Raw genomic sequence first — 25,921 nt, 5'->3', positions numbered from 1 at the left:
AAAATGAAAGGGAACAAAGAAGGAAAAAAAAAGAAAAAATGAGCTAGAAGATCGATATGTTACAATATGTTACGGGATGTTTGAAAAATCGATTCATTAGAAAATTCTCTGTAATGAATGGTATCCGTAATTCTTGGAGAAATAGTTTTCACCATATTCGTTCGTTCTTACGAAATGACAAAAAAAATAGAAAAAAAAATATTTCCAAAATTTCAGAACGAAATCTAACAAAAGAGTATTGATGAAATACATTCGCGACATTTCGACGTGGCAAAGATCTAATCCTTCCTGTGATCATATCATATCTTCCACTTCCATTTTGGAAGGTTTTAAGAACGGTTCAAGGACAGTATATCGAACTAAGCAACTTTTCTGGTTGGTGGGTTAGTGACCCGGGCCCGCAATTCTCGTTTCGGGTTTTCTATATCACATGCGGGTTCTCTAATGGCGAATGAATTCTTCTAATATTTTTTGTGTTTTATTTTTCTATTTTATTTCTCATTCTTTGTTTTCATTTTATGTTTTGTTTTTTTGATATGTTCCAGAATATATCTTCTTTAGAAAAGAAGAACGTTGACATCGAACACAAAGGGTCTCTATCTTCTGCTTACTCATCAATCATACATCTCCTGTCTATATGTTTCTCCATGAAACATACGTGTATTACTAATGAAAACTAATGAGTAATTGAAAAGGAAATACCATCATTAAAACATTTTAATATACTCGTAAAAATATAGATTTAGGTCATTAATCGTTATCGTTAATTAATTAATAAAATTAAATCTTATAAATGTATGGTAGTTAGCTACAAACTATTAATAGAATTGGAATATTGATAAAAATCTAAACATTAACAGATTTTTGTTATTTTTTTTTATCTTCTTCTACATGTTTCACTTTTCTATCAACTAAGAAATTGTACATCTCTGTATTAGATTATTAAATAAATTAATTTGATTAATACTTCATCGGAAAAGTAAATCTATTTTTATGCGATTATTTAATTTTCTCGTATACGAAAAAAAGAAATTAGAAACTCTATAAAGCGTTTACATAAAAAAATGTATTCGTCTTTCAGAAACAGGAAACTTGTCTGCAACAGAAAGCAAACGGCTGTCACAAACAGAGAAAATTCAATGTTCCTTGAACTAATCAGTTTGGTATAAAAGAAGCGTCTTTTCCTAGGACCGATAACATTGCCTTCTTATTCCTTCGACAATATACTTGAAGTTAGTGATAGAAATTCGAAATTTCTACAAACGTAATAAGGGGTAAGGATCAATTTTAATATTCTTATTCATTTTTTTCTAACTTATAAATTAATATATATTAATGTAACATTAAAAATATATATAATAACATTTTAAGTCGCATTTAACTAACATAAGCAAATTTGATGCGTTTGAAATTACCTGGATTTCTAATTAAATTTGTTGTAATTCGCATAAATATAGTGTTTAAACAAATAAGTACATATTTGAAATAAAGAATCTTGGTTTTTTTGTGTATCGGATGTATAAATTCTCGCTTCTTTCAGTAGAAGGATCTAAATCAAAATCAGAATGAAGTTCTTATATATCTTCACACTAGTGCTTGGAATCATCTCCCAGGTGTTTGCCACCATAGATGATGGAGAGAGAAACATTTATTCGATGAATCTTCCTTATGGAAGAGGATTGGTAACATTTTCTTTCTATATTTAAATTAATTAATTACTTCATATATTGTCTAATCATTGTTTATGATAGCGTGGTATCAATTTTATATAGACTGAATTGAAATTATTAAGGAACAGTTTCTCAATATAATCTATGAATGAATAGAAATGAACTATAAAATGTATACGTTTTCGATTACTTAACATTTCAAATTTATTTTCTTTTAGGACAATGAATTACAACTTGCTAGACTGTTAATGGCGTCGCCTCGTCTTTGCTATCCAAAACGTAATTCCGAGATTATCAATACTTTACTTGGTCTTCCGAAAAATATGAACAATGCTGGAAAATGAAATATTTATGACATAGATAATTACTTACAAAAATATGTACTAGCTATTGATAAGTTATTGCGATTATAAAGAGTGCTTTATTATTGTTTAACACACAATGAAAATCGAAAATGTAAAAACAGCAAATTTTTGTCTATTTTATTTCTATTATGTAATTAAGTTATATGCATATAGATTAGAAAAAGTAAATAAATAAATAACGAAAAAATAATTTTAGATTTTGTTAAATTTAATATTGTTTGTTTTTGCATGTCTATTAACTTTATTATATTTCCTTTTCTTCCTTCGAAAAATATACTATTGAAAGAATGTCTTCTAATTAGGATGAAGATAATTCAAACAAAGCAATTCTTTATCATAAATATACTATAGCTATTTCTGTGATCATAAACAAACCTATACTAGGATCTTCTCTCTCTCTCTCTCTCTCTCTTAATCTAGCCCTTATCGGATGTCAGTCACGTTTTCCCATGGAAATCGTGACCGATAGATAAAGGTTAGTAAAAATATGAGAAACTTCATGTTATACTTTACATATTTTACTCGCTTTTGATAATTATATATTACATATAAAAGTCATCTTATAATAAACATAAGCCTTAAATGCATATAAACAGCTGTGTTGTTGGGTATTTATATGAAAATAATAATTTTCAATTATTAGCTACGAATATATGTAAACTCAATATTGTCCATTTCGTGAAAGACTGCACAATAAATGGTTAATAATACGAGTTAGTTTAAATAACTTTATATATCATTCAATTATACAATAGTTAATCATTTATAAAATTCACAAAAATCCAGTGTCTTTTTTTATAAATTATACTTTGATATCACACAGGTGAATTTATTTATATATATATATAAATATATATGTATTTATTTTTTCGTATTAACAAAGAATTTGTTACAATTGTTAAAATTTCAAATGAAAACCACCTCCAACAGGGGGGTGTCTTCCACCATCCATCAATCCCATATGAAAACCTGAATTACTTAGATCAGCATCGTCGCCGTCTCCCAACTGTTTGTATTCTTTTCCACCACTAGGTGGTTTGGGAGATGCATTGGCCGTTCTTTGTCCTAATTCGGATTTAGCAGGCCAGGTAGGAAACATTTCTGGAGCGATTGGTAAAGGTGCTTCCGTAAAGTATGAATGTTTCAAGGCATCATCGGCAGTTATCCTTTGTTGTGGATCATATGTCAAGAATCTGCAAAATATTATTCAATAATTAAGATTAATGATTACAAGCATGTATGGATGCTATTTAATTTTATTTAGAAAGAAAAGTATATTGTTAATTACTTGTTCAATAATTCAACGCCTAAATCCGAAAGAGATAAACTAAATCTTTGTCTTAAATTATTAACAGGATAGTGAGCGAATGGAATTTTTTGAACCATTGGTAATTTACTATATCCTGGCCAAATACGATCACTCGGTGTACCCAATTCTTTAAATATTCTATTCAATTGATCAATTTCTGATTTTCCTGGAAAGAGTGCTTCCATTCTTAATAATTCTGCAAAAATACATCTGAAAAAAATATTTTAATATAATTAAACTTTTCACGCTTTATTGATAATGTTTATTTATTAACATTTAATTATATAAAGATTAATGTGCTACGTACCCTACAGACCACATATCAATAGGTGTGCTATACTCGTTGCCACCTAACAATAATTCTGGTGCTCTATACCAAAGTGTAACTACAACTGGTGTATATTGTCGCAACGGAGATCCATATTCACGAGCTAAACCAAAATCGCCAACTTTTAAAACACCTCGATGACTTAGTAATAAATTTGATGTTTTTAAATCACGATGAAGAATCCAATTATCGTGCAAGTGAGCTACAGCACGTAATAATTGTTGCATAAGACACTTTACCTCACCTGAAACAACACAAATTTTATTTGTCATACTCTTATCTATATAAAAATATATTTTTACAAAATAAATCAAATCTTACCAGGAATGAAAGCTTGTTTCTTTTGCTTTATCGTCTCTATCAATGATTTTAAATCATGCTCCACATAATCCATAACTATAAATATTTTATCCATGTTACTACCAACAACTATTTCTCGTACAGTTACAATATTAGGATGTTGTGCTTTCAATAAAGTATTAATTTCCCTTAAACTAGTAATAGGAAATCCTTCCTTTTCTTTCTCCATTTTTAATCTTTTCAATGCAACGATTTCCTCCGTTCGTTTGTCGCGAGCTCTGTATACAACACCATAAGTACCTTCCTCTATACGATTTAAGCATTGAAATTCCTCAACGCTTCTACAACCTAAAAATATTTTTTTTTTATATGACATGTAACATGAAATTATTACTTTGTTTTTTAAAAATAAAATAATAAATATGTACGAAACCTTGAATCGCTGGTAAATATGGAGGTAATTCAGGTTCCTCGTTTTTCTTTTCCTCTTCTTCCTCTTGTTCTTCTGTATTTTTGATAGTACCATTCGGATCAACATGACCAGGTGAATCTCCATCTGAATGATCAGATTTTGCTAACCGTTCTACAGACAACGGACTTGGATTATTATAATCAGATCCATCGTTAGAATCACCATTAGAACCTTTATTTGATTCGTTTGAATCGTCTTCCTCTTCACTACTAGAATCTGAAGAATCAGAAGAATGTCTGTCTGATGATCTCTCATGTATACTTCTTTGCCCATCTGAAGAATGTCTTGATCTGGAAAAAACATAAAATAAAATAAATAAATCAAACAGTCAAATTATTTGTGTAATTCTTGATATAATATGTTTCACATTTATAATATGAACTTACTCGACTGATTTAGAACGACCTTCATCGGATTGTGTTGGACTAGGGCTTTCGTCTGATAATTCAACGATAGATGGGTCTTGATCAGTTTCAGGACTTAACGGTCGTTTTTCACCTCGTTTCAATCGTCTAGCTTCTAATTCTAGACGGGATACTTCCTTTCTTCTAGCCATTTCTCTGTCAGCTTCTAATAATCTGAAACATTATAAGTAACTTATTAATATCGTAAGAAAAAAATAGGAAAAAGAAATTATAATACAAGTTTTTTTAATCACCTTTCTTTTCTAAGCTCTTGCTCGGTCATTTCTTTTGGTTCTTTCGGATGAATTTGAATTTCATTGATCTCCATTTCGTCTACTTCTTCCGTACTAACAATTTCCATAGCTTCTCGTAACTGTTTCTCTCTATGTTCTTTCTCTCGTTCAACTTTTTCTCTTTCTCTGTCACGGAATCTATCATGTTTATGAGATCTCTTGTGTCGCTTCTCACTCCTTTCAGTTCTTTCCATCAAATCGGTTTCAGAATATTGCTCTTCTAAAACACGAATTTGTCTACGTTCTTCCATTCGAATATCACGACGACTACTACCACTTCCATCATCGATAGTTCGCATATCACGACGTTCACGTATTTCTTCTATTCGTACCTCTCTGCGATCTCTAGAATCACGAATTTCACGAGGATCATCCAAACGTATTTCACGTCGTGATTCAATCTTATATTCACGTAATTCTCGAGGATCTTCTCTTCTTTCTCTTCTCTTATCCAATAATCTTTTAATTAAACAAAATAAGATGAAATATTTATTATGTAAAAACAATGAGATATATGAGACATAAAATGTATAAATTAAAAACAAAAAGATATTTACCTTTCTCTTAAATCTTCTAATACTCTGTCACCCGTAGAACGTTCCTTTCGTTCATGCCTCGATTCCCTATCCCTAGAATGACTCTCCATCCTCTCTAATCGTTCCATTCTTTCTCTTTCTCTTTTAGAACCTTCTGGTCTTTCTGATCTCTCCAATGGGTCCATACCATGTCTACGGTGTCTATGTTTGTCTCTATGCCTGTCTTCGCCACGGTCATGGTGACGTGATTTGCGTTCCTTATCCTCACGACGATCTCTTCTTTCATTGTGTTTCTCTCTTCTATGAGAAGATCCTGATTTTCTATGTCGGATTACAGCCTGGGGTGGTTTTATATCCAAGGAATCAGCTGTATCACCGCCATCTTCTTCTGAAAAACTGAAAACATTTATTTTATTTTAATACGTTAATGCATATTAATTATTTGTTAAATGTTTAAACTTTAATATAATTAATAAAAAATTAATTGTAATGAATATGTTATATGAATATTGACAATGAGATAGAAATAATATAAATATTATAAACAAAAAAAAAGTAGAATATTTTAAGTAGCAATTAAGTTAGCTATATTAACTATATTTTATGTAAATTTGATATCTCGAAATGTAGTACCTATAAAATCTCGGTAGCATGAGCATTCCTCGGCATTATGTATGTAAGTACTTACATACATACATACATAATGTAATACGTTTTCACTTAACACACTTTTCGGTCATTCTTATCAAGGAACGTACGTAACTTATTAAAAACATTAATATCTTAGAAATATACAAGAAATTCGCCTAAATTTTATCACTAATGATAAAACATAATTAAATTCTTCTTTTTCATAGAAATATAATGCACTTTTATTAATTGCATGTATTACGCGCGTCTTTACCGATTGATTACTCAAACTAAACTGCAGTAACGCCATCGGATAAACTTTGAACTTACAGTATCAACTAGTAATAAGATATCAAAAATACGAAAAAATTTGTAGTATATATATTTTGTTGTTGTTATTAATTAAGAAAATAATATATATACGTGATTTCGTTCGATATCTTATTTATCGTTACATGAATAATCATAATATAATCTAATATGGTACGATCATATTTTTCATATAAATAATACCATTCGAAATAAAATTAATAATTTAAGTTGCTATTTTTTCAAATAAAATTACTCAAATGCATCCAAAAATACAAAATATATAATAAATTTTCTAAAAAACAATGCAGACTGTTCGCAACACTTTTGTACCAAAGTAATAATTAATATGTAGTTAATATTAACGAATCCCATTAATTTTAATTAATTAAACATTAACATTTTTGTGTATACTAAAAAAAGCCAAAAATCATGAAATGTTCTTGTTTATGTATATATAAATATACATATATATATATATTTTTTGTAAAAGCATGCTTAACAAAGTAAAACGTAATACTCATGTGATGTATCTAATGTAAGCGTGCAAGACTATAAGGCAAGCAACATAACCTCACTCTCTTGTTTAAGATTTTTATTACCTGAAGTCATCCATATCTTTCGATGGACTTTTTTTAATTTCTCCGTCTTCGCTTTGATTATCAATATCCATATCCACTCCGTCTTCTGACATTTTTATTTCTTAATCTAAAACCTTTGACCTCACAACCAACTAGAACTACGAATGCCACTTTCTAACTGCACAATGTAAATGCCGTTAAATTCACGGCATCACTATGGTCCTCTACCGTGCAGTTGGTAAATTTCTCTTCCAAGTGGAAGCATTGAAATTTAACTAATTGGATTTACTTCTTTTTCAACACGTGGTTGAGGAACAAGGTTAAGCAAGATTACGTTAAATTATATTCGATTTATTTTTATACTTTAGAAAATCATAGATTTTTAAACTAATTTGTAAATTAATATTGTAAAATGGAGTATGTTGAGAACTTTGATATATCAGCACAAAATAAAGCAATGATGTGAGTAATTTTAATTTTTTACTTTAGAATGTAAAGACAATTTAATAATAAATTCGTTTTATAGTTTATGTTGTGAATGTGGTACTCAAATTGAACCAAACCCTGCTAACATGTGTGTAGCATGTTTGCGTTTAAAAGTTGATATTACTGAAGGTATACCTAAACAGGTAACTCTTCAATTTTGCAAAGGATGTGAAAGGTATGTATATTCAATTTTTAATGACATATTTTATAAGTTTATTTAGCATTTGTAAGCTTACATATATATCTTGGTGTAGATATTTACAACCACCCATGGAATGGATACATGCTGCATTAGAATCCAGAGAATTGCTACAATTATGTTTAAAAAAATTGAAAGGATTGCATCGTGTAAAGTTGATAGATGCTGGTTTTGTTTGGACCGAACCACATTCCAAGAGATTAAAAGTAATTTCTCTAGTTAATTTTTTTATATAAATTAAAAGTTTTATATTCATTTTTTTTTAAATGTATGAACTTTTCAGGTTAAATTAACGGTACATGCAGAAGTAATTGGAGGAACTGTTTTGCAACAAGTATTTGTTGTCGATTATATTGTTAATCATCAAATGTGTGATGATTGTCATCGTACAGAAGCAAAAGATTATTGGCGTGCATCTGTAAGTACTATGAGATATATTGTTGAAAAAATTCAGTATTATATAATAACTATATAATAAAATCAATAGTTTATTATTTATAAATTAATACAAATTAATTAAAACAAATGTATTCTATTAAGGTACAAATAAGACAGAAGGCTCTAAATAAAAGGACATTTTATTACTTAGAGCAATTAATATTGAAGCATAGAGCTCATGAACAAACTTTGGGTATTAAACCTATTCATGGTAATTGCAAAAAATCATCTTTTCTATTTGATAGATGATAATAAATTATTTTCTAAATTATAAACTATATAAATATCAATAGATTAAATATTAATGTAAATTTCTATAATTATTTCAGAGGGTCTAGATTTTTTTTATTCTAATGAAGCAGCTGCCAGGAAAATGGTTGATTTTCTAGTATCAGTTATACCTTGTCGTTATCAACATTCTAAAAAACTGATTTCACATGATATACATAGTAATATTTATAATTATAAATTTACATACAGGTATATTTACATTGTTATTATTTTCTTATGTAATAAACAAGTATATATGATATTTATCATTAATAATCATTTTTCAGCGTGGAAATTGTTCCCATTTCCAAAGATAGCGTAGTATGTTTACCAAAAAGATTAACACATCAACTAGGAGGATTGAGTTCAATTTGTCTTGTTTATAGAATGACAAATTCCATACATCTTATAGATGTTTCATCAGGACAAAGTATGTTTTAGAAAAATTACTTTTTTGTTCACTAGATATGTGCATTTGTAATATTGGGTTGGCAACTAAGTGATTGTGGATTTTGTCGATAGATTATTATTAAAATAATCGCAATCACTTAGTTGCCAACCCAATATAAATCCTAATGTAAATAATTTAATAACATAAATATTTGAGTCTTCAGTTGCAGAAGTAAGTTCTACAGTATTTTGGAGATATCCTTTTAATTGTATTTGCAACCCAAATCAATTGATCGAGTACATAGTAATGGATATAGATGTTGTAAAAGATAAAGATAAGAAAGTTTTCCCTGGTCAAGGAAGTATTTCAACCAAGGTATATACAAATTTATTTCATAAATATTACTTTTACATAATAAATCAATTTCATTATTCACTAAACGCATTAAAAAATTATTTATATATTTTTTATATCAGCATGTTATAGCCGATGTCTGGTTAGTCAAAGCTGCAGAACTAGGAATAGTCGAGAATCCAGTTCATGCTCGCACTCACTTAGGTCATATACTTAAGCCAGGGGATTCAGTACTGGGGTAAATTTTTCTTCCATAATTACAGATAATTTACTGCTCCACATGGACAGAATATCAATTTATATTTTTATTCCAGATATGCCCTTAGCAATAGCAATATTAACGATGATAATTTTGAAAAATTGAATGGAGATACAGTTCCCGATGTTATCCTAGTAAAGAAATATTATGGCATTGATAAAGCTGCACGTCGTAGAGCCAGAATGTGGAAATTAAAACACATTGCTGATGACATTGTTAGCATGAATACAGATAATAAGTATGTGTTATTTTTATAATAAATATAAAATATACTCGTATATTTATAAGGATGTATTTAAATATAATTTTTCATTGTTTCAGTGAATACATGGATTTCTTGGATGAATTGGAGGAAGATCCAGAAATGCGACAAAATATTAATATCTTCAAAGATTCGAAGAAACGAATACCCATTGATACTGATGAAATCGATCCTAGTATTCCACAAATAACACTTGAAGAAATGCTTGATGATCTTGTGATTGATGATGGTAATGAATGATGATATATCAGAATACCAGATAAATAAATAAAGGGAAAGATGTATTGTTTTATGTTTATTTAAAATAAAGTAATGTTAATCTTAAATTTGATGAAAACATTTTTGTATGTAAATTCAAGTAATTGTATAAACTGTTTTGACATGTTTAACATTTCAAGTAGGATAAGCTTTTTTAGATATAAGTAGGAAGATTAAACTATATAAGAAGTAGTCTAATTTATATATAGAAAAATTGCTTTCGTCACATATCAGTGTTTGCCACGTATACAATTATCGAAAAGTAGGAGTGATAAGTCAATATGGGATTAATTGTATAAGATTAACCATCCTTTCTAATCATACGAATGATACTGTAATATTCTTACAAATTTAACTGTTCAAAGTAGATCAATATGCGATTTAATGCTGTATTATTTCTATTTTTTATATTCTCATTTGTAAATGGGTCCAATAAGGATATACAAGGTAATATAAATCCGGATTGATATATTTTTTGTATATACTTTTTAACAAAACATTAGATTCTCTCAACATGTATTCAACAATTCAATATTTTCTATATAGAATTATTTAGTATAATAGTAATTTCCACTTTATTTATATAAGTTATGAATAAATAAAATTTCTTACTTTATTAATATCTTATTAAAAATAGCAGATATTGATGTTACATCAATGGTAGAGGAAATTACTAAATGGGTAGACTCGGGGAAAGAAACAGAATCATTTAACAAATCAATTCAACTTTTAAGTATACCAGATGAATTACAATTCGTCAATTGGAGAACTTTTACTGGTTTACATAGTATGGGTATTTGTACTATATGCAAATCAATTCTCCAAACTTTTATAAAATTTCGACAACAAGGAATGTCTGACGATGATATTGCGAAGAATGTCATTAAATTATGTATATTATTGAATTTTCAAAGCGAGAGAGTTTGTAGTGGTGCTGTTAAATTGAATTTGGTATGTGTGTGTGTTTTGTTTATTTTATAAGATAAATAAAAATACTTATAATTACATTTATTGATCTATTTTTTTATTGTAGCCAATAATTGTTCATATATTAGATTTAAAACAAAATATAAATGCATCCGATATTTGCGGAATTGTTTTGGAATCTAAGTCTTGCCCTCTTAATGCTGAAAAATATGAATGGTCAGTTCCTATCGATCATATAACTATTGACAATATTTCTTTGAAGAATACAAGTAATGAAACAATAAAAATTATACAAATAACCGATATTCACTATGATCCTAAATACGAGCCAAATGGGAACCCGCTTTGTAAAGAACCTACTTGTTGTCGTAAAGGACAGAATATTACAAACTCCAGTAACAAATTAGCTGGTTTTTGGGGAGATTATAATGATTGTGATACTCCATGGCATTCAGTAGTAAATACGTTAGCTCATATCAAAGATACACATCAGGTATGATCAGATAAAGAAATTCCTAATGAAATTGATTTAGTTCTTAAATACAATAAATCACGATTAAAAACTGTGTATTTTCAGAATATTAATTATGTTTACTTTACTGGAGATATAATAGACCATGGTGTTTGGGAAACAACATTAGAAGGAAATATAGAAAGTCTTAGTAAAAGCTACGCTGAGATTTATAAACATTTTAAAGATATACCAGTTTATCCTATACTTGGTAATCATGAATCACATCCTTTGAATCAGTAAGTTATTTATAGTATTTATATTTAAATTTAATACAAAATCATGGAAGAAACATTTAAATGATAAATATTTTTTTTCAGATTTGCACCACAACATATTACCAAAGACAGTTTAAGTACACGTTGGTTGTACCATTTGGTGGCAGATATATGGATTAATTATGGGTGGTTACCAGAATCTACTCGCGCTACTATCTTACAAGGAGGATATTATACATTATCGCCCAGAAAAGGATTTAGAATTATAGTTCTTAACAGTAATGTTTGTTACTGTTATAACTGGTATGTAATAAAAAAAAAAGAAAATTTTTCCTTTATCTTATTAATACCTTTGTTAATATAAAAAATTATTATTTTAGGTGGTTATTATACCAACACCAAGATCCTGACGGACAATTACAATGGTTAGTAGAAACTCTTATAGAAGCTCAACGAAATCAAGAACTTGTACACATTCTAAGTCACATTCCACCTGGTCAAAAAGATTGTCAACATATATGGAGAAGAGAATATATTAAAATTATTAATAAATTTTCTCATATTATTGCTGCGCAATTCAATGGTCATACACATAATGACGAAATACAAATTATTTACAAAGATAAGAATGCAACAAATGCTAGTCACGTTGCATGGAATGGAGGTAGCATTACAACTTATTCGAACTTGAATCCAAACTATAAATTGTATATTATTGACAATAACACGCTAGTAAGTTTTTTTATTCAGAAAGATAAAATAATTATATATATATATATATATATAGTGCATAATTTTAAAATATTAATTTTTAATTATTTCACACTTACAGAGTGTTAAAGATTTTGATAATTGGATGTATGATATAACACAAGCAAATGAAGATCCAACTAAATTCCCCCAATGGTACAAATCCTATTCTTTTAAGAATGAATATAATCTTAAGGATTTATCATTAAATTCTTTAAACAATTGGCTCATAGATATGAGAAATAATCAAGATATATTAGATCGATATTATAAGTAAGTCTAAAAAATAATATCAAACGATGAGATCAATATTTAATAATTTGTTTATATTCAATGAATTTTTTCCTTCTAGGAACTATTTCAAACACGCAACTCCATCTTTGCAGAAGAATTGTGATTTTAAGTGCAAAGAAAAATATATAAATAATATTATTATTACTATACCGCACTAAATATTATAGTTTGAATATTACCAGGATTTTATTAGTAATGCTTGTTCATCTTTACACGAAAAAACGTTTTATTTATTTTAAATAGAAATAAAAATTTCTTTCATTCCACTGTATAAATCATTTAATTTGAAAAGTTTTATTTAAATACTAACAATAAGTAAGTAAAATTATATGCAATATCTACAAATTATTTTTTATTACATATTTATTTATTAACAAGCATCATCTATATTTATTTTTTTAAGTTCTAACCACTTTATCTGTGGATGTCTTAATATTTTTTGTGATGGTATTTTATCTAAGTGATTAATCTGTAAAATAAAATTATAACATTGTATCATTTAATTTATATAGGTTCAGAATACTTTTCAAAGCGATTTATTTCATATTACTATCTAATAATTTTTAAATAAGCAAAAAAAGAATACAAAAAAAAATAAGTAGTATAATTTAAATATAAGATTTACCTGCTTTCTAACATAAATTATTAATTTTTCTATATGCTCTGGATTATTACATTCTAAATTGAAAAACGTTCCCCATAATGCAGATGCTAGTACTTTGTCGTCAGACATGATACCTTCGTCATAAGCAAGTATAGCAGCATTGAACTGGTATGATAAGTCCTGTTTTTGTTTTCTTCTAATAGATGAACTCATCTCCTAAGAAATGAATATGTTCAAATAATGAATTTTAAATGAACATTGCGTAATTACATTTTATAAAAAATTCAAATAATAATTGAACAAAATTGTTGATATAATAATTTAAATTCTTTATTATCCAAGTAGTAATAGAAATTAAATCTTTGCGGAAGGAATTACTTGTTTTGAAATAACATATATAATTGGTAAGGAGAATATATACACACTTACTCCTAACTTTTTCGATCTCATTTCAACGTCATCCCATAATGCTTCTACTAAAGTATTTCTAGCAATTTTACCATACTTTCCTTCCGCCATAAAGCGTACCATCAACATCCATACATGTAATTCTGTTACTAAGAACCATGAATAGAACGTGTCCGGCATGTTAAAATCTGTTTAACAGAAAATAGATTTTTTATAAATAATTGTTAGAAGATACTTTTGGTCAAAGTGTTTAGATAAGATTTGCATGTGACAAGACTTGAAACAATTTGTGTTACACAAACCGCCATTGCATTCTTTGCATTTATATCAATAAATGCATATAAGTATCCATAGAATTTGAAGAGTTAAAGGTAATATAAACATACCTTTGAAAAATGCGGGATAATCTATTTTATCTACAATATATTCGTACTCCGAATAGGCAAACGTTTTTGCTCTCTAGGAATAATAAAATAAATAATTAATATGAATATTATTTAATAATAAATCATCATATATATCTTCATTAATTCATAATTGTTATAAAAATTTATGGAAGATATTTAATTAATAAGAACTTAAATCTATATTAACGCGCTAGTAATGAATTATTACTTACATCCACTTCAATATCAAAGAAGGGAACTTTGTCTTTTATCCAATTAGATATCCTTTTTATTCCTGTAGTTGATATCATTTTTTCAACGATAGAAGTTTGAATAGTAGTCGTTGTATGAATAAATCTAGTTGTTGGCCAATGCAATACATATACAAGTGAACCATGTTTCCAAAGTTTAATATTACCACATTGTATACAATTGTTGTTTCTCAGAAGAGGAACTATAGACTAATCATTTTTGTTTTTTTAAATTAAATTATTTATTTATATCAATATTTGTGCGTATTTACAAAGATATATATATATATAAATATAACTGATATGTGATGTAATTTAAAAATACTTGTATAGTGTGTACTTAAATATTATTTTTTAAGTGAAAATAATAAACTCTAAATCGAGGTTAAATTAATATATAATAATAATATCTCACCTTTATAGATAAAAATGTTCTACTGTATTGCATTTTGTTGAATTTCTTTCTATAAGAAAAAGTTAAAAATATTTTATTATTTTCCTCATTGAAAAGAGAAAAAAAATCCCAAACTCCTAGAATTTGTACTTACGTGCGACTAAAGTGCTGCTCGTTAAAGTTTTGCCAAACGGTGAACAGAAGAACTTCTACCGAAAATGGAGGTCATCCGATGATCGAATCTGCAGATCGTGAGACCACATTTAGATATAATTTCTTAGCTATTTTCGCACGGAGCCGGTTGTTAGTCCTCAAAACAGGTAAACGTATTACTTTTTTCACTAAACAATATAAAAATCATTCAATGGAAATCGATTTTCTAGTTGTAAAATGCAGGAGAGACACTACACATTAGCTATTCCTCTTCATCTTGATATCAATAAGACACTCTCGTATATTTCTTTAGTTTTCCTTCATATTTAATTATTTGTTATTTAAAGTTATATTATATCCAATTTTTTATAATTTTATATGTAACTTTTTTATTAGACTAAATTTACAATATGCATATTTGGTACGTATTGTGTTATTTAATTATCAATGATTAAATATTTATAATATGTAACTGATTTTAATGCATTTATTAAATTACTTATATATATTATGAATTGTAATATATTATTATGAACAAAACACATGAATTATCTTTATCGTTAACTTTTATTTATAATTGGACATATGCAAGTAAGAGTATGGGTAAGAGAAGTTCATATATCAGTTCAAGCTTGTTTTGGAGTATTAAAGATAAATTGCATACTATTTTTTATACCTTATGTTATATAAAATAAATATATTGAGCTCAAATACAAAATATTTATATAAGATTATATTTTATAGTCTGCGCATTTAATTTAAATATTAAATGTTGTTTTTATTTTTTATTTTATTTTTTTAAACTGTTACAGCATATCAATTGAAATAAAAGCAATATATTTCCTTCATATTAGTCCAAGTATAAACCTTTATAGCGTTGAAAAAGTTTCATTTGAGTAATTTAATTTATTTTTCATTTTTAGGAGATGAAGTCGATGAAGGCAAAGTCTAAGAACAAAAAAAATAATGCAAAATTTGGTAAATTAAAACTTGGTACAAAAGAAACTAATAATGTTATTTCTCCGGATTTGTCGACATTAAGAAAACCGATTGACATTAGTGTTTCAAGATTGTCTCAGGTTTGCAAACTTCTTGAAAATGGTAGTGATGAGGTTAAAGCAATATTAGCTTATGAGTGCGACATTATTTATGAGTGTCGTGTTTGTCGTAGTTTATTTCGTAGTCTTGTTAATTTTATTTCACACAAAAGAGTATATTGCAAAGAAAAGTTTAATATTACTTTGAATAAAAACATTTTCACCGATGATGATGAGGTTAGTGCATTAATCAATATATAGATTATATATAAATAATAATATTTAAAATCATAATAGATTTATCTAACAATATTTCCAGGCATATACCAATGGTTCGTTTATACGTTTACATATACCAGAAGAAGAAAATGTAAAGGAAATTGGTAATAACGATAGAATTCTTAGAAGTCAAGTACCCAAGGAAGAAAACAAGAAAGATCTCACCACTATAATAGAAATGCTCCAAAAGAAGCAAAAATTATTTGAAAATTGTTTTTTACAAGAACCGAAACTCAATAAGAATTGTAATAATTCGAATCCAAGAGATTGGAATAATGATGTCGTCCAGGATGGAGTAGATAAATCAGAAGTTTCTATTATATATCAAACTGACATGGATAAAGAACAGGTAAATTGAATCCAACCAGAAATAAATATATCTTTTATTTTTTATTTATTATATTATAAATTACTTTATTTTTGCATAAGCAAGTGTATAACTACATAAATAATATTACGTGTTTAGCTGCATATAGGAATTATGGCAGGGATATATTCTATGCATAAAAAAATACAAATGTTCATGCATAAATATATGTTTAATGAAAATTTGTTTTCGTGTAACATTTATGTTTTTATTATTTTTAAATATATTGTTATCATTAATCCGTTTCTTCTTTAGAAAATTAAATTACAAAGCATGATAAGCCAAAGTACCGGAGTATTAGGACCCAATGGTCAACTATTAGAAAAAAAGGATTTATATGAAGATAATAATTCGATCCCATCCTTGGTAAATGACGAAGACAATGAATTTCTTATTGATTCACTATACAATAGGAATCTAATTTGTTCTATATGTGGGTAAATTTTGTACTTATTTATTATTGTATTGTATGAATAAATAAAATTTATTTGTACTATTATATTTAGGTAATGCAAAGTTTTCTACCAAGAAGACCTTAACGTTTCATATGAAAACGCTACATACATCCCATCGTATGTCCTATCCATGTCCTTGTTGTACAAGTACATTTGTAAATACTTGGAGTGTATATCGTCATCTATTTAAAAGTATTTATAACACTTTACTTTTTCTTGTAAATTAATAATTGATAAATTATAGATATGTTAATATTTTTTACAGTTCACAGAATGTCGAACGAGCAAGTACGGAAACTGAGAATACAAATACAAGAAAAAGCATTTCGTAAAGAAATAACACAAACGGATGATACGGAGCAAGATAATGCACATACTAAGACTTTGGAAGTAATAAATTTACAAGCAACTAATGAAACTCGCGTAAGTAATTTATGAATAAATATTTGTATCTTTAATTTTTGATATTTACTGGAATATTTTATTTTAGGAATGGATGAATCACTTAGAATCCGATTCAGAGCTTCAAAGATGTGGTGGATGTGGTAAAAGATTTGATAGAAAGGCTGCTTTATTTTCGCATTCGCAATATTGTCAGAGGCGAATTGCCGCATGCAACGAAGCTAAAATTAAAGAAAAGAAAGCTGCTAAAAGTTCTACGGAAACAACGACAAATAGCAATACTATACCTAATATGCCAGTTATTACAGAAACGTCTCCTGAAATAAATGAATTGAATGAAACATCTATTCGTGTAGAAAACATAATTACCCTTTCAGATGCAGACTGGGATATGATTGGTAATGAGAACTCTAATGATAGTAGATGTTCTGATGTAGTTAGTGTTTCATCAAGTTCAAGTGCTTCTCCAAGTCAAGAATCATTTAATAATAGCACGAAGAAAGATTCATCTCCGTCCCATAATACTGTGGAGTCTCCTGAAATTGTGTATACATCTGAAATAATTACTGTAAAGAATGGAAGTAAAAAAAGAAAAATAACGACAGATAATCCATTGAAGATACAAAAAGATATTATAGGTGAGTACATTTCTTTTTATTTTTACATTTATGCGTAAACTTTAAGCTTACTGTTGTAAACTTTGTGATTGTGTGTGTCAATTTAAATTAATAATAAAATTCATGATAAAATTATGAATAATTTATTATTACAGAAACGAAATCTGATAATTCAAGCAAAAATATTAGCCCAACTTTGAATTCGTCATCTACTCAATTAAAAAATCAACTTGATCTAACAACAATAATGGAAAATAAAATAGCTACTATAGCAAATCTTCGAAAGTTACAGTGCCTTCCATGTAAAAGGAAATTTACATCCATGACAAACTTACGTAGACATATGGCAATTCATATTGGTTGGAATAGATATCGTTGCAAATTATGTGACTTTAAATGTTTTGCGAAATATGATTGTGTTGCTCATTGTAACAAAATCCATAGCGCTCAAAATAATCGTACACTTTTAACAGATATGGTTATAGAAATATCGCAAGATAAATATATAGGTGATGAAGATATAGTCATTGATGAGACCAATACAGAAGAAAATATAAATGAATCTGCATCCAATAGTTTATCTAATTCTGTAGATCACAGTAAAACAAAAAATGTAACTATGGATAAAAATCCTATAAATGTAGTCAATACAAACATTGACAATACAGAAGCTGGTACCAAAGAAGTGCCTTGCTCAAGTGACAAAGATAATAGTGTTTCTATTACAGTTAACAATGAAAATAACAATACTTCGAACTTTAGTAAAAACAGTGAGAGTTTTCAGACTGGAAATTTGGACACAGATCTTAAAAGAATGGTTATGCGAGTTATTTTTGGCACACCTGATGAATGTTCTTTGAAACAGCTAGAATCGGAAACATCTAGTTTTAAAAGTAATACATGTCCTAAAGAAAAAGTTGATAGCAATGAAAGTAAAACAGAGTGTCGTAATTTGACTATTCAAGATTCTAAAGATTCAAATTCTTCAACTTTACCCGATAATTTAAAACCTCAACGTCCTATTCGTAATCGCGTAAAACCGGTAGATAAAGATTTTATTTATGATTTAAAAGAAGCGGCTTTTCGTAAAGAAGCTGTACTTAATAAGGGAACGTCATGTAAAGCATTAAATAGAAAGTCTTTAGTTCGTTTGCATGTCGAAAACGAAAATTCGGATATTCTAGTAGAGCAACCATCATCGAAAGATTCTGTTGCGTCAGTGACAATACCATTAGAACAAGATAATAATGCAGATAAAATCGACATTAAAAAAAAGTCGATAAATACAAAATCTACTTTGATGAAGCTTTCACGTGTGCCACATTTTACACAACAAGCTGAAATCACATTAATAGAAGAAAAGTAAAAGAGTAGTTAAATTTTTTAAAATTTCGTTTATCATATTATTTGATTTAAAGTTACGTTATAGTTTTATTATATGTTAATATATATTAAATGTATCTATTTACATTAAAATAATAACTTGTAAAATAACGGATGCATATAACATATAATTATATTTACGATACACCAGCACTGCTAAAGGTACTATCATGATTATTAATAAATATTGTGAATTTCTATATACATTATTTAACGACATTGTGGATATTAGTAAGATTGCATAATATTATATTTAGTGAAAGTAATTTTAAATTTTGGTAATGTAACAAAATTCTATATTATAAAATATATTCGTATTTGCAGTAGTATATATAGGCTTTCTTTAAAATGATTGTGTACAAAGATTATGTACAAATGTACAAGAAAATAAAGATTGTGGGTGTAAATTATATATATATATATATAATACTTATAATATATATATACACATATCTCTTATTATATTAATAATTTTTTAATCACAATATTATTTATATTTCAATTTAAAATTGACAACGCACAAAGTTTCTAATAATTCCCGCTTTAAGTTCGCGATGATGCGCACGCATTCGCGGCTGCGTATTACGGCGCTGAGCCAAGCCTTCTGATTGGTGAAAGAAAGGAGTGAAGGGATAGCGACCGCGTCGCGAAGGGAACGTTTACCGGTCGGCGCGGATGAGCACAAATGCGCTACGAACGGCGCCGAAAGCGGATTGGGTTGTCAGACGTATTAAAACGATAATATATTACGCGCGGGGTTATAGTGTAATACAGAACGCGGCACAAATGCCGCTTGCAAATTATATACATACGTGATCAAATAATTAAGTGAATAATTATTGACAGAAAACAAAAGCGACAGTGTATGTATATCGATAGTGTATACGACAAGTGGTATTATCGTGATTGGTGTGTAGTAGGAAACAACGCAGAGGACATCGAGAAAGAGCTGGACCAAACCTTGTAGATTTTTACATCTATCTCTTTCTTTATTTCTCTCTTTCTCTTTCTCTACTTTATTAACGTAAGTATATAAATAATATATTATTTTTCTATTATTAAACATATATGTAAGTTATTATTCTATTATTTTCTCTTATCATTAATTTAGCTTATTGTCTCTAAAAATGAACGTTAATTCGTCGATTTCTCGATCTAATGTTTTTCTCCTACCATACGATGATACAATATCCAAATGTTTAATTATCGATACTAAACTTTCATTAATCGTGGTAGATTTAAGAAAAATCATATAACATAACAATGTATTAGGCATTCTTGTTTATATCCTTTAACGTCGATAATTTGAACGTTTATTATTAAATTTATCATCTCAAAGGTCGTATTATTGTTCGCTGTTGCTTGTAATTAGAAATAACGCGGGTGTTACTAATTACGTTATCATCAATAAAATAAAAGCCATTTAATTACGAAATTATGTTCTTTCTCTTTTTTTCGCTTCCGTGTACGTATATGCGTGTTTGGATAGGAAACAAAATAAGTAGTTACGGTACTGTGATTCGAGATGTTCATACAACGGCGTCATTTTGGGCGATATCGTGTGTACTTTTTTTTGTGTTGACATTTCTTACAAAAAATAAGATTAAACGTAAATACATATATCGATATATTCGAATGAGTGAGAACGATGTGCTTTTTCGTCACGTTCACGTATATGATTATTGATACCGTCAAAAAGGCGGGAGAATGCTTACAAATGTTCAGCATGCTTAAATTCTTTTGCTATTTCTATTTTTTACGTATTTAAATTTTTTCTCTAAAATTTACTATTCTTCTCTTTTTAAGAAAGATTTGTTATCAGAGTATAAATTCTACGTAAGCAAGCATTCTACGCCCTTGACGAATGGAATGTCGTAGGTTTACGTATACGCAATTTATCTTTTTACACGTTCGAAAGATGGCTTTCATCCAACGACGTAGGAAATTTATGAAAATTGATCGTAATCCGATAAAAAATATTAAAAACACATATCTCATAGAATACCATTCATTTTGTTTTTCCAATGTTAGACTAGGTTTCATCTTATTATTCTAAATTGGCGCAAAATGTAAAATTTTTAAATTAGTTTAATTATTTTTAGTAGAACAAATTTCAAATTAGACATTATATTTAAATATGTTTCATGTATATTATTTGTAAAAATGTTTATATATATGCAATGGAATCTAAAGTTTTATTTACTATATTTTTAATATTTTTTATTTGTGATTATTAAAGATAGGCCATGGGTTAGAATATATATTCGTATTAACTTTGATATCGTCCTTATTATTACGATCTAAGATGTAACCTGTTTCTCATACGTTAGATTTGAAATCAACACGCGACACGGAAGGAGTTCTTTAAAGCCTGACGAATGAAGGAAGGTCGAGACATGATTGCGGTATCACACTGTGGTTAACTTGTTGCATTAGTATGTTTTTAAGAGACTTGAATGTACTTGTTGCACATTCATAGATTCGTAAACCTCGTCTTTACATTTTTCTATTTGCTATTCTACGATGATCTTTGAAATGTTTACTTAATTTTATAGCCAAATACTTCAGAATAATAATACTTGACATAGTTTTTTATATTCACAAAATAAATTTATTTTCAATTTAAAAGTAAACACGGTGGAAAAATAAATGAATTCACTGATAAATTATTTTAATTACTGAATTTGTGTTCACATATAAAAAAGTGAGTCGGAAAGTTTCGAGTCTCACATCAGTAAAAATCTTTTATATTTTTTAAAAATAACAGCGGGAGTGATTAACGAAAATTGTTTTTATATCAGTAGAAAGGTTTTAAACTTTTCATCCCACCCACGTATAAATTGAATAATTTTAATTATTAAATTTCTGTACGCATTGTACAGTAACTTGTCTAGAAAGTATTCCTGCTGTATACTAATATTGAATTAGAAAAGTATATACGTAATCACGTGCCAGTGACCGTTTGAAAATGAACGGTTCGTATTTTCTGACTAACCACGTCAAGCAGTAAATGTAAGCTAGCAGCTAACTTACATGGTTTACAATATTGCCTGTTAACGTGACCGTAATAAGTAGGCTCATTTACTCATTACGCGATTTGTCTCTTTATGTAGGTTATATTAATGTTATTACTTCTTATGGATAAATTTATGCGGATTAAACGAAATTACTATCAGAATGAAATAATTAAATTTTTCATCATTATTGTTATTATCGTTATTATATTTTTTTTCGTTTTTTCGTGACACATTTGTACATTAAAACTAGAAAAATAGCACATGCAATATTAATAATATTTACTTTTCTTTACGAGATATATTCACCGTTAATTTATAGCACGTGTCTTACAAAACGGCAAACCTTACATTATCGTATCATACCGAGCATATTTTTCTTACTATTAACAAACAAGTTCTTTTTTTTTCAGTAAAGAAATTATATATTGCAAGAGATTTTCTTTACTGAAACGTTAAATTATTGGAAATCTAGGATAGAGAAAATTTGTAGAACGACATTTCGTTCTAAGATTTAATGACAAATCTCGTCAGTTTCAATGAAATTATATTACACGGTATAGGATTTATTCGTGGTCTCTGAAAATTGCATAGTTTAAATGATAACGGTGATAGAAAGTGTTGTTAGAATTTTTCACATCTTTGATACTGTATCTCATAAATAATTATTATTAATATACTTTATAATGCACTCTCACACAGGTAGACTTATACCTTGATCTTCCCTTTTACCTCTCCTTCTCCTCGCACCCCTCAGAAGAAGATATAAATATTTATAGAAGTAGCAACATCGATAGAATATGGTGTACATTAATTTCGAAGTACTGGACTCAACTAGATAAGGTCTAGGTTCATTTGATCGTAACTTGAAGTTAGTAGTCAAACAGCTTTACATGTTGAAGGCTTATGCATCCAAGTATGCATGTATACATGCAGCAGCATTCTCTTTGGATCGATCTAATCCACTGTAAATATCGCATTATACTGCTTTTCAGTGTTGTATTACAATCATGCTAGTGAAATTATTCTCTAATAATATATCTAATTTTTTTATAAGTATGAAGGTATACATAATGTATTATATCTGGCCTTAATCGTATCGTGTTTTCATGATTTTATCTCATCGTGATAGAACCCGCGCGCGACATTTATTTGAAATTATTTTTTTTTTATTTTCATAGAAAACACCATATTGAAAAGTAAGAAAAAGTATTCAATATATTTGATATCTGTCGCTCCATGTCAATGGAAAATCTCTTCTTATTGGTTTTTTCCTATTCTCAAAGTATTCTTGTATCTAATGCTCTATATATAAAAGATACCCTTTAAGGAGTCACACAGGGGTGGTGCGAAACGTTGTCCAGACTGTCTTCCAGTGTCCAGTTCACCCCTAATAGAACTGACACAAGCCAACCCCTGTAGTCTGAATGCTCACGGACGTACATAGAAAGACACGTAATGCATACGGGGGCAATGGCATCGTAGCAGAGCACATAGCGTACATATTGTCGTTATGGTAACGCCTATTCATCACATGAGGTACTTTTTTTCCTTCCAAAAAGATGACTTATCGCATATAATAATTCTTTACAATTGTATGAAGGTGAGTCGATAATTATCCCTAATGTAACAATATTTTATTGTTTTTATATTAACTTTGTACGGGTTTCGAACAAGCTTGGTTGGTTACATCATCTTTGTCATGATATTATTGAGATAGATCAGTATTCGAACAGTGACTGAACAATTACAGGAATACTAATGCATGAGAGTACTCGATAATACAATCAAAAATATTATTACATCGTTAATAATCAATGACACAATCCTCCGTATTTTCTAAAAATTTGTTGGCTCTGCAAACATATGCATTCTATCAAAATTTGCAGTTTACGTAAAAATTTGTTATATATCATATTCTTCAGGATTGGTCATATGAGTCAAGTTTGGTTGATGATTTTCTAATATTATATATATATTTTTTTCCATCTATACTGGTAGACGTGATTTTGGGTTGATTGCATACGACGCGTGACGTTGTCAAGTAAAGCGCATAGGGCTGGTATGCCATCTTTTTTTTTTAATTTTTTTTTATTTTTTAAATCTGGGGATGACTATAGGAACTTCTCTCACGATCTCGAAAATATAATAGTAATCCAGCGTCGTCCATTTATCGAGAGGAGATCGACATTTCCTTCTGTTGTGTGAATGAACTCTAAGCTCCCCTGTTAAACTCTGGCTTGGTAGTCGCACGTGCGCGGATGCACGCGCAATGGCTGAAGCAGTAAGCTATTATATACGCTCATGGAAACGTTTCTCGTCCTTCTGCTCTTGAAGATTTAACCGAGCCGAGGACAAAAGCAAAATACGCGTCTTCTTGGTGTGTGCGTGTGTTCAGCTCAAACGCGTTAGTAAAGAATCTCTTATACTTTTCTTTTACTTTTTTCTTTTACTTTTTTCTTTTACTTTTTTCTTTTACTTTTCTTTTTCTTTTTATTTATTTTTTTTTATTACACCCTTTCACAATCTGCCATTTGAAATTTGAAGAAATAAGACGGTGAAAGTTACGAGAAATTTGATCAGTATTTTTTTTTTTAAATATATTTAGTTAGTATTTTAAAGAAATAATAAAACATTGATATTTAATCCTAATACGACCCTGTTGCAAAAAAAAATGAATAAAATATTTGTGGACATTAATCATTTATTTAAATATAATTGGGACGTGTTAGATGCTATCCATTTGACAATTAAACAATCGAAATTCACCATCGAAATATTAACGAGCAATCATGGTCAGACATTATCGATCTGGTATACTAATCGAAACGAAGAACATTGTTCATCGCTATTAGAAAGTCGTCTGATTCCACAAGTTAAGCTTGCGGTTGTATATATTGTAAGAAGCTAGACAGAGAGAAAGGGGAAAGAGAAAGATAAATAGAAAGAGAGAGAGAGAGGGAGATAAAGAAATATAGAGATAGAAGGAGTACTCTATCCTTTTTCTTTTTTAACAGGCGTAACTCGTGAAAGGGGGATCGGAATGATTGGTACGACTGCATGGGTAGAAGAGAAGGCTGATGGGAAAGTCCCGTTAAATGAGGCGCGACGAAGATCCCCATACTATACTATAAAAAAAAGGAAGAAAAGAAAAGAAATTAAAAAAAAAAAAAAAAAAAAAAAAAAAAAAAAAGAACTCACTTGATACGTCATGAAATGCAAATGCACGAGAAATTAGTCGGATTGTTTGCTTTGAACAAAACTAATGTTTCCTACGGCATAGTTTCTATTTTGGAGCGATAAGTAATTCGACCACATCTCTCCCCTCTCCTAATGATTCACGTTCATCGACGGGAA

At 28.6% G+C, this 25,921-nt stretch overlaps 6 protein-coding genes and 1 long non-coding RNA gene across 12 annotated transcripts in view; 5 read left to right on the top strand and 2 right to left on the bottom strand.

The window, feature by feature from the left end:
* Window positions 1-1,539: 1,539 nt before the first annotated feature.
* LOC106785913 lies at window positions 1,540-2,225 on the top strand. Its single transcript, XR_001381586.1, has 2 exons — window positions 1,540-1,682; window positions 1,889-2,225. It is a non-coding gene; the product is annotated as an uncharacterized LOC106785913 (long non-coding RNA).
* A 651-nt stretch (window positions 2,226-2,876) lies between these two features.
* LOC106785943 (cyclin-dependent kinase 11B) lies at window positions 2,877-7,396 on the bottom strand. 2 transcript variants are annotated; one of them, XM_014746809.1, is made up of 9 exons: window positions 7,219-7,396; window positions 5,699-6,073; window positions 5,103-5,600; window positions 4,831-5,022; window positions 4,406-4,734; window positions 3,994-4,320; window positions 3,652-3,916; window positions 3,324-3,554; window positions 2,877-3,228 (listed from the first exon to the last, which is right to left on the bottom strand). In XM_014746809.1, the coding sequence occupies exons 1-9, from the start codon at window positions 7,308-7,310 to the stop codon at window positions 2,934-2,936; spliced, it is 2,604 nt and encodes an 867-aa protein (XP_014602295.1). In that variant the 5' UTR covers window positions 7,311-7,396; the 3' UTR covers window positions 2,877-2,933. The 2 variants fall into 2 exon arrangements, with proteins under 2 accessions (XP_014602295.1, XP_014602297.1); XM_014746811.1 differs by lacking the exon at window positions 7,219-7,396 and adding an exon at window positions 6,311-6,606.
* On the top strand, window positions 7,345-10,176 carry LOC106785945 (60S ribosomal export protein NMD3). The gene is made up of 11 exons (XM_014746813.1): window positions 7,345-7,659; window positions 7,724-7,858; window positions 7,938-8,088; window positions 8,166-8,300; window positions 8,423-8,531; window positions 8,650-8,800; window positions 8,878-9,020; window positions 9,205-9,356; window positions 9,458-9,573; window positions 9,650-9,832; window positions 9,916-10,176. Exons 1-11 carry the CDS (start codon window positions 7,610-7,612, stop codon window positions 10,094-10,096), a joined length of 1,506 nt encoding a protein of 501 aa, XP_014602299.1. The 5' UTR covers window positions 7,345-7,609; the 3' UTR covers window positions 10,097-10,176.
* A 506-nt stretch (window positions 10,177-10,682) lies between these two features.
* Window positions 10,683-13,093, top strand: LOC106785944 (sphingomyelin phosphodiesterase-like). The gene is made up of 7 exons (XM_014746812.1): window positions 10,683-11,065; window positions 11,148-11,534; window positions 11,619-11,791; window positions 11,873-12,073; window positions 12,151-12,502; window positions 12,603-12,793; window positions 12,873-13,093. Exons 1-7 carry the CDS (start codon window positions 10,772-10,774, stop codon window positions 12,970-12,972), a joined length of 1,698 nt encoding a protein of 565 aa, XP_014602298.1. The 5' UTR covers window positions 10,683-10,771; the 3' UTR covers window positions 12,973-13,093.
* Window positions 13,028-15,008, bottom strand: LOC106785946 (ubiquinol-cytochrome-c reductase complex assembly factor 1). Of its 2 annotated transcripts, none has more exons than XM_014746814.1 (6): window positions 14,879-15,008; window positions 14,446-14,673; window positions 14,213-14,285; window positions 13,848-14,014; window positions 13,440-13,634; window positions 13,028-13,283 (listed from the first exon to the last, which is right to left on the bottom strand). In XM_014746814.1, the coding sequence occupies exons 1-6, from the start codon at window positions 14,909-14,911 to the stop codon at window positions 13,185-13,187; spliced, it is 795 nt and encodes a 264-aa protein (XP_014602300.1). In that variant the 5' UTR covers window positions 14,912-15,008; the 3' UTR covers window positions 13,028-13,184. The 2 variants fall into 2 exon arrangements, with proteins under 2 accessions (XP_014602300.1, XP_014602301.1); XM_014746815.1 differs by having other exon boundaries at window positions 14,446-14,569; window positions 14,879-14,997.
* A 29-nt stretch (window positions 15,009-15,037) lies between these two features.
* LOC106785942 (zinc finger protein 800) lies at window positions 15,038-19,957 on the top strand. The gene is made up of 8 exons (XM_014746808.1): window positions 15,038-15,177; window positions 15,934-16,284; window positions 16,367-16,675; window positions 16,949-17,126; window positions 17,200-17,340; window positions 17,414-17,571; window positions 17,639-18,188; window positions 18,323-19,957. The coding sequence occupies exons 2-8, from the start codon at window positions 15,937-15,939 to the stop codon at window positions 19,531-19,533; spliced, it is 2,895 nt and encodes a 964-aa protein (XP_014602294.1). The 5' UTR covers window positions 15,038-15,177; window positions 15,934-15,936; the 3' UTR covers window positions 19,534-19,957.
* Window positions 19,958-20,220: 263 nt separating this feature from the next.
* The window catches only part of LOC106785950 (tetraspanin-1), a 33,807-nt gene continuing 28,106 nt past the window's right edge, over window positions 20,221-25,921 (top strand). For 3 of the 4 annotated variants that reach the window (XR_001381588.1, XM_014746830.1, XM_014746829.1), the window contains exon 1: window positions 20,221-20,574. The gene's annotated coding sequence lies outside the window, so the exon portion shown is untranslated. The remainder of the gene's footprint in view (window positions 20,575-25,921) is intronic. The other variant, XM_014746827.1, reaches the window with a different exon arrangement.

Source organism: Polistes canadensis, unplaced genomic scaffold (assembly GCF_001313835.1).
Source record: "Polistes canadensis isolate GaletaPanama2010 unplaced genomic scaffold, ASM131383v1 scaffold_59, whole genome shotgun sequence".
Classification (NCBI taxonomy): Eukaryota; Metazoa; Arthropoda; class Insecta; order Hymenoptera; family Vespidae; genus Polistes; species Polistes canadensis.
This window is presented reverse-complemented; position numbering and strand designations above follow the sequence as displayed.

Bases quoted from the DNA above. Each gene is read 5' to 3' on its own strand.
- LOC106785942 (XM_014746808.1), top strand. From the start codon at position 15,937: ATGAAGTCGATGAAGGCAAAGTCTAAGAACAAAAAAAATAATGCAAAA. The intron at 16,676-16,948 runs GTAAATTGAATC...TTTCTTCTTTAG, and splicing joins CTGACATGGATAAAGAACAG to AAAATTAAATTACAAAGCAT. The intron at 17,341-17,413 runs GTATTTATAACA...TATTTTTTACAG, and splicing joins ATATCGTCATCTATTTAAAA to TTCACAGAATGTCGAACGAG.
- LOC106785945 (XM_014746813.1), top strand. From the start codon at position 7,610: ATGGAGTATGTTGAGAACTTTGATATATCAGCACAAAATAAAGCAATG. The intron at 7,660-7,723 runs GTGAGTAATTTT...TTCGTTTTATAG, and splicing joins GCACAAAATAAAGCAATGAT to TTTATGTTGTGAATGTGGTA. The intron at 9,833-9,915 runs GTATGTGTTATT...TCATTGTTTCAG, and splicing joins AGCATGAATACAGATAATAA to TGAATACATGGATTTCTTGG.
- LOC106785943 (XM_014746809.1), bottom strand. From the start codon at position 7,310: ATGTCAGAAGACGGAGTGGATATGGATATTGATAATCAAAGCGAAGAC. The intron at 4,735-4,830 runs GTAAGTTCATAT...TGTTTTTTCCAG, and splicing joins GGTCGTTCTAAATCAGTCGA to ATCAAGACATTCTTCAGATG. The intron at 4,321-4,405 runs GTTTCGTACATA...AAATATTTTTAG, and splicing joins ATATTTACCAGCGATTCAAG to GTTGTAGAAGCGTTGAGGAA.
- LOC106785946 (XM_014746814.1), bottom strand. From the start codon at position 14,911: ATGCAATACAGTAGAACATTTTTATCTATAAAG. The intron at 14,674-14,878 runs GTGAGATATTAT...AAAAATGATTAG, and splicing joins GAACATTTTTATCTATAAAG to TCTATAGTTCCTCTTCTGAG. The intron at 14,286-14,445 runs GTAAGTAATAAT...TATTATTCCTAG, and splicing joins TCTTTGATATTGAAGTGGAT to AGAGCAAAAACGTTTGCCTA.
- LOC106785944 (XM_014746812.1), top strand. From the start codon at position 10,772: ATGGTAGAGGAAATTACTAAATGGGTAGACTCGGGGAAAGAAACAGAA. The intron at 11,066-11,147 runs GTATGTGTGTGT...TTTTTATTGTAG, and splicing joins GTGCTGTTAAATTGAATTTG to CCAATAATTGTTCATATATT. The intron at 12,794-12,872 runs GTAAGTCTAAAA...TTTTCCTTCTAG, and splicing joins ATATTAGATCGATATTATAA to GAACTATTTCAAACACGCAA.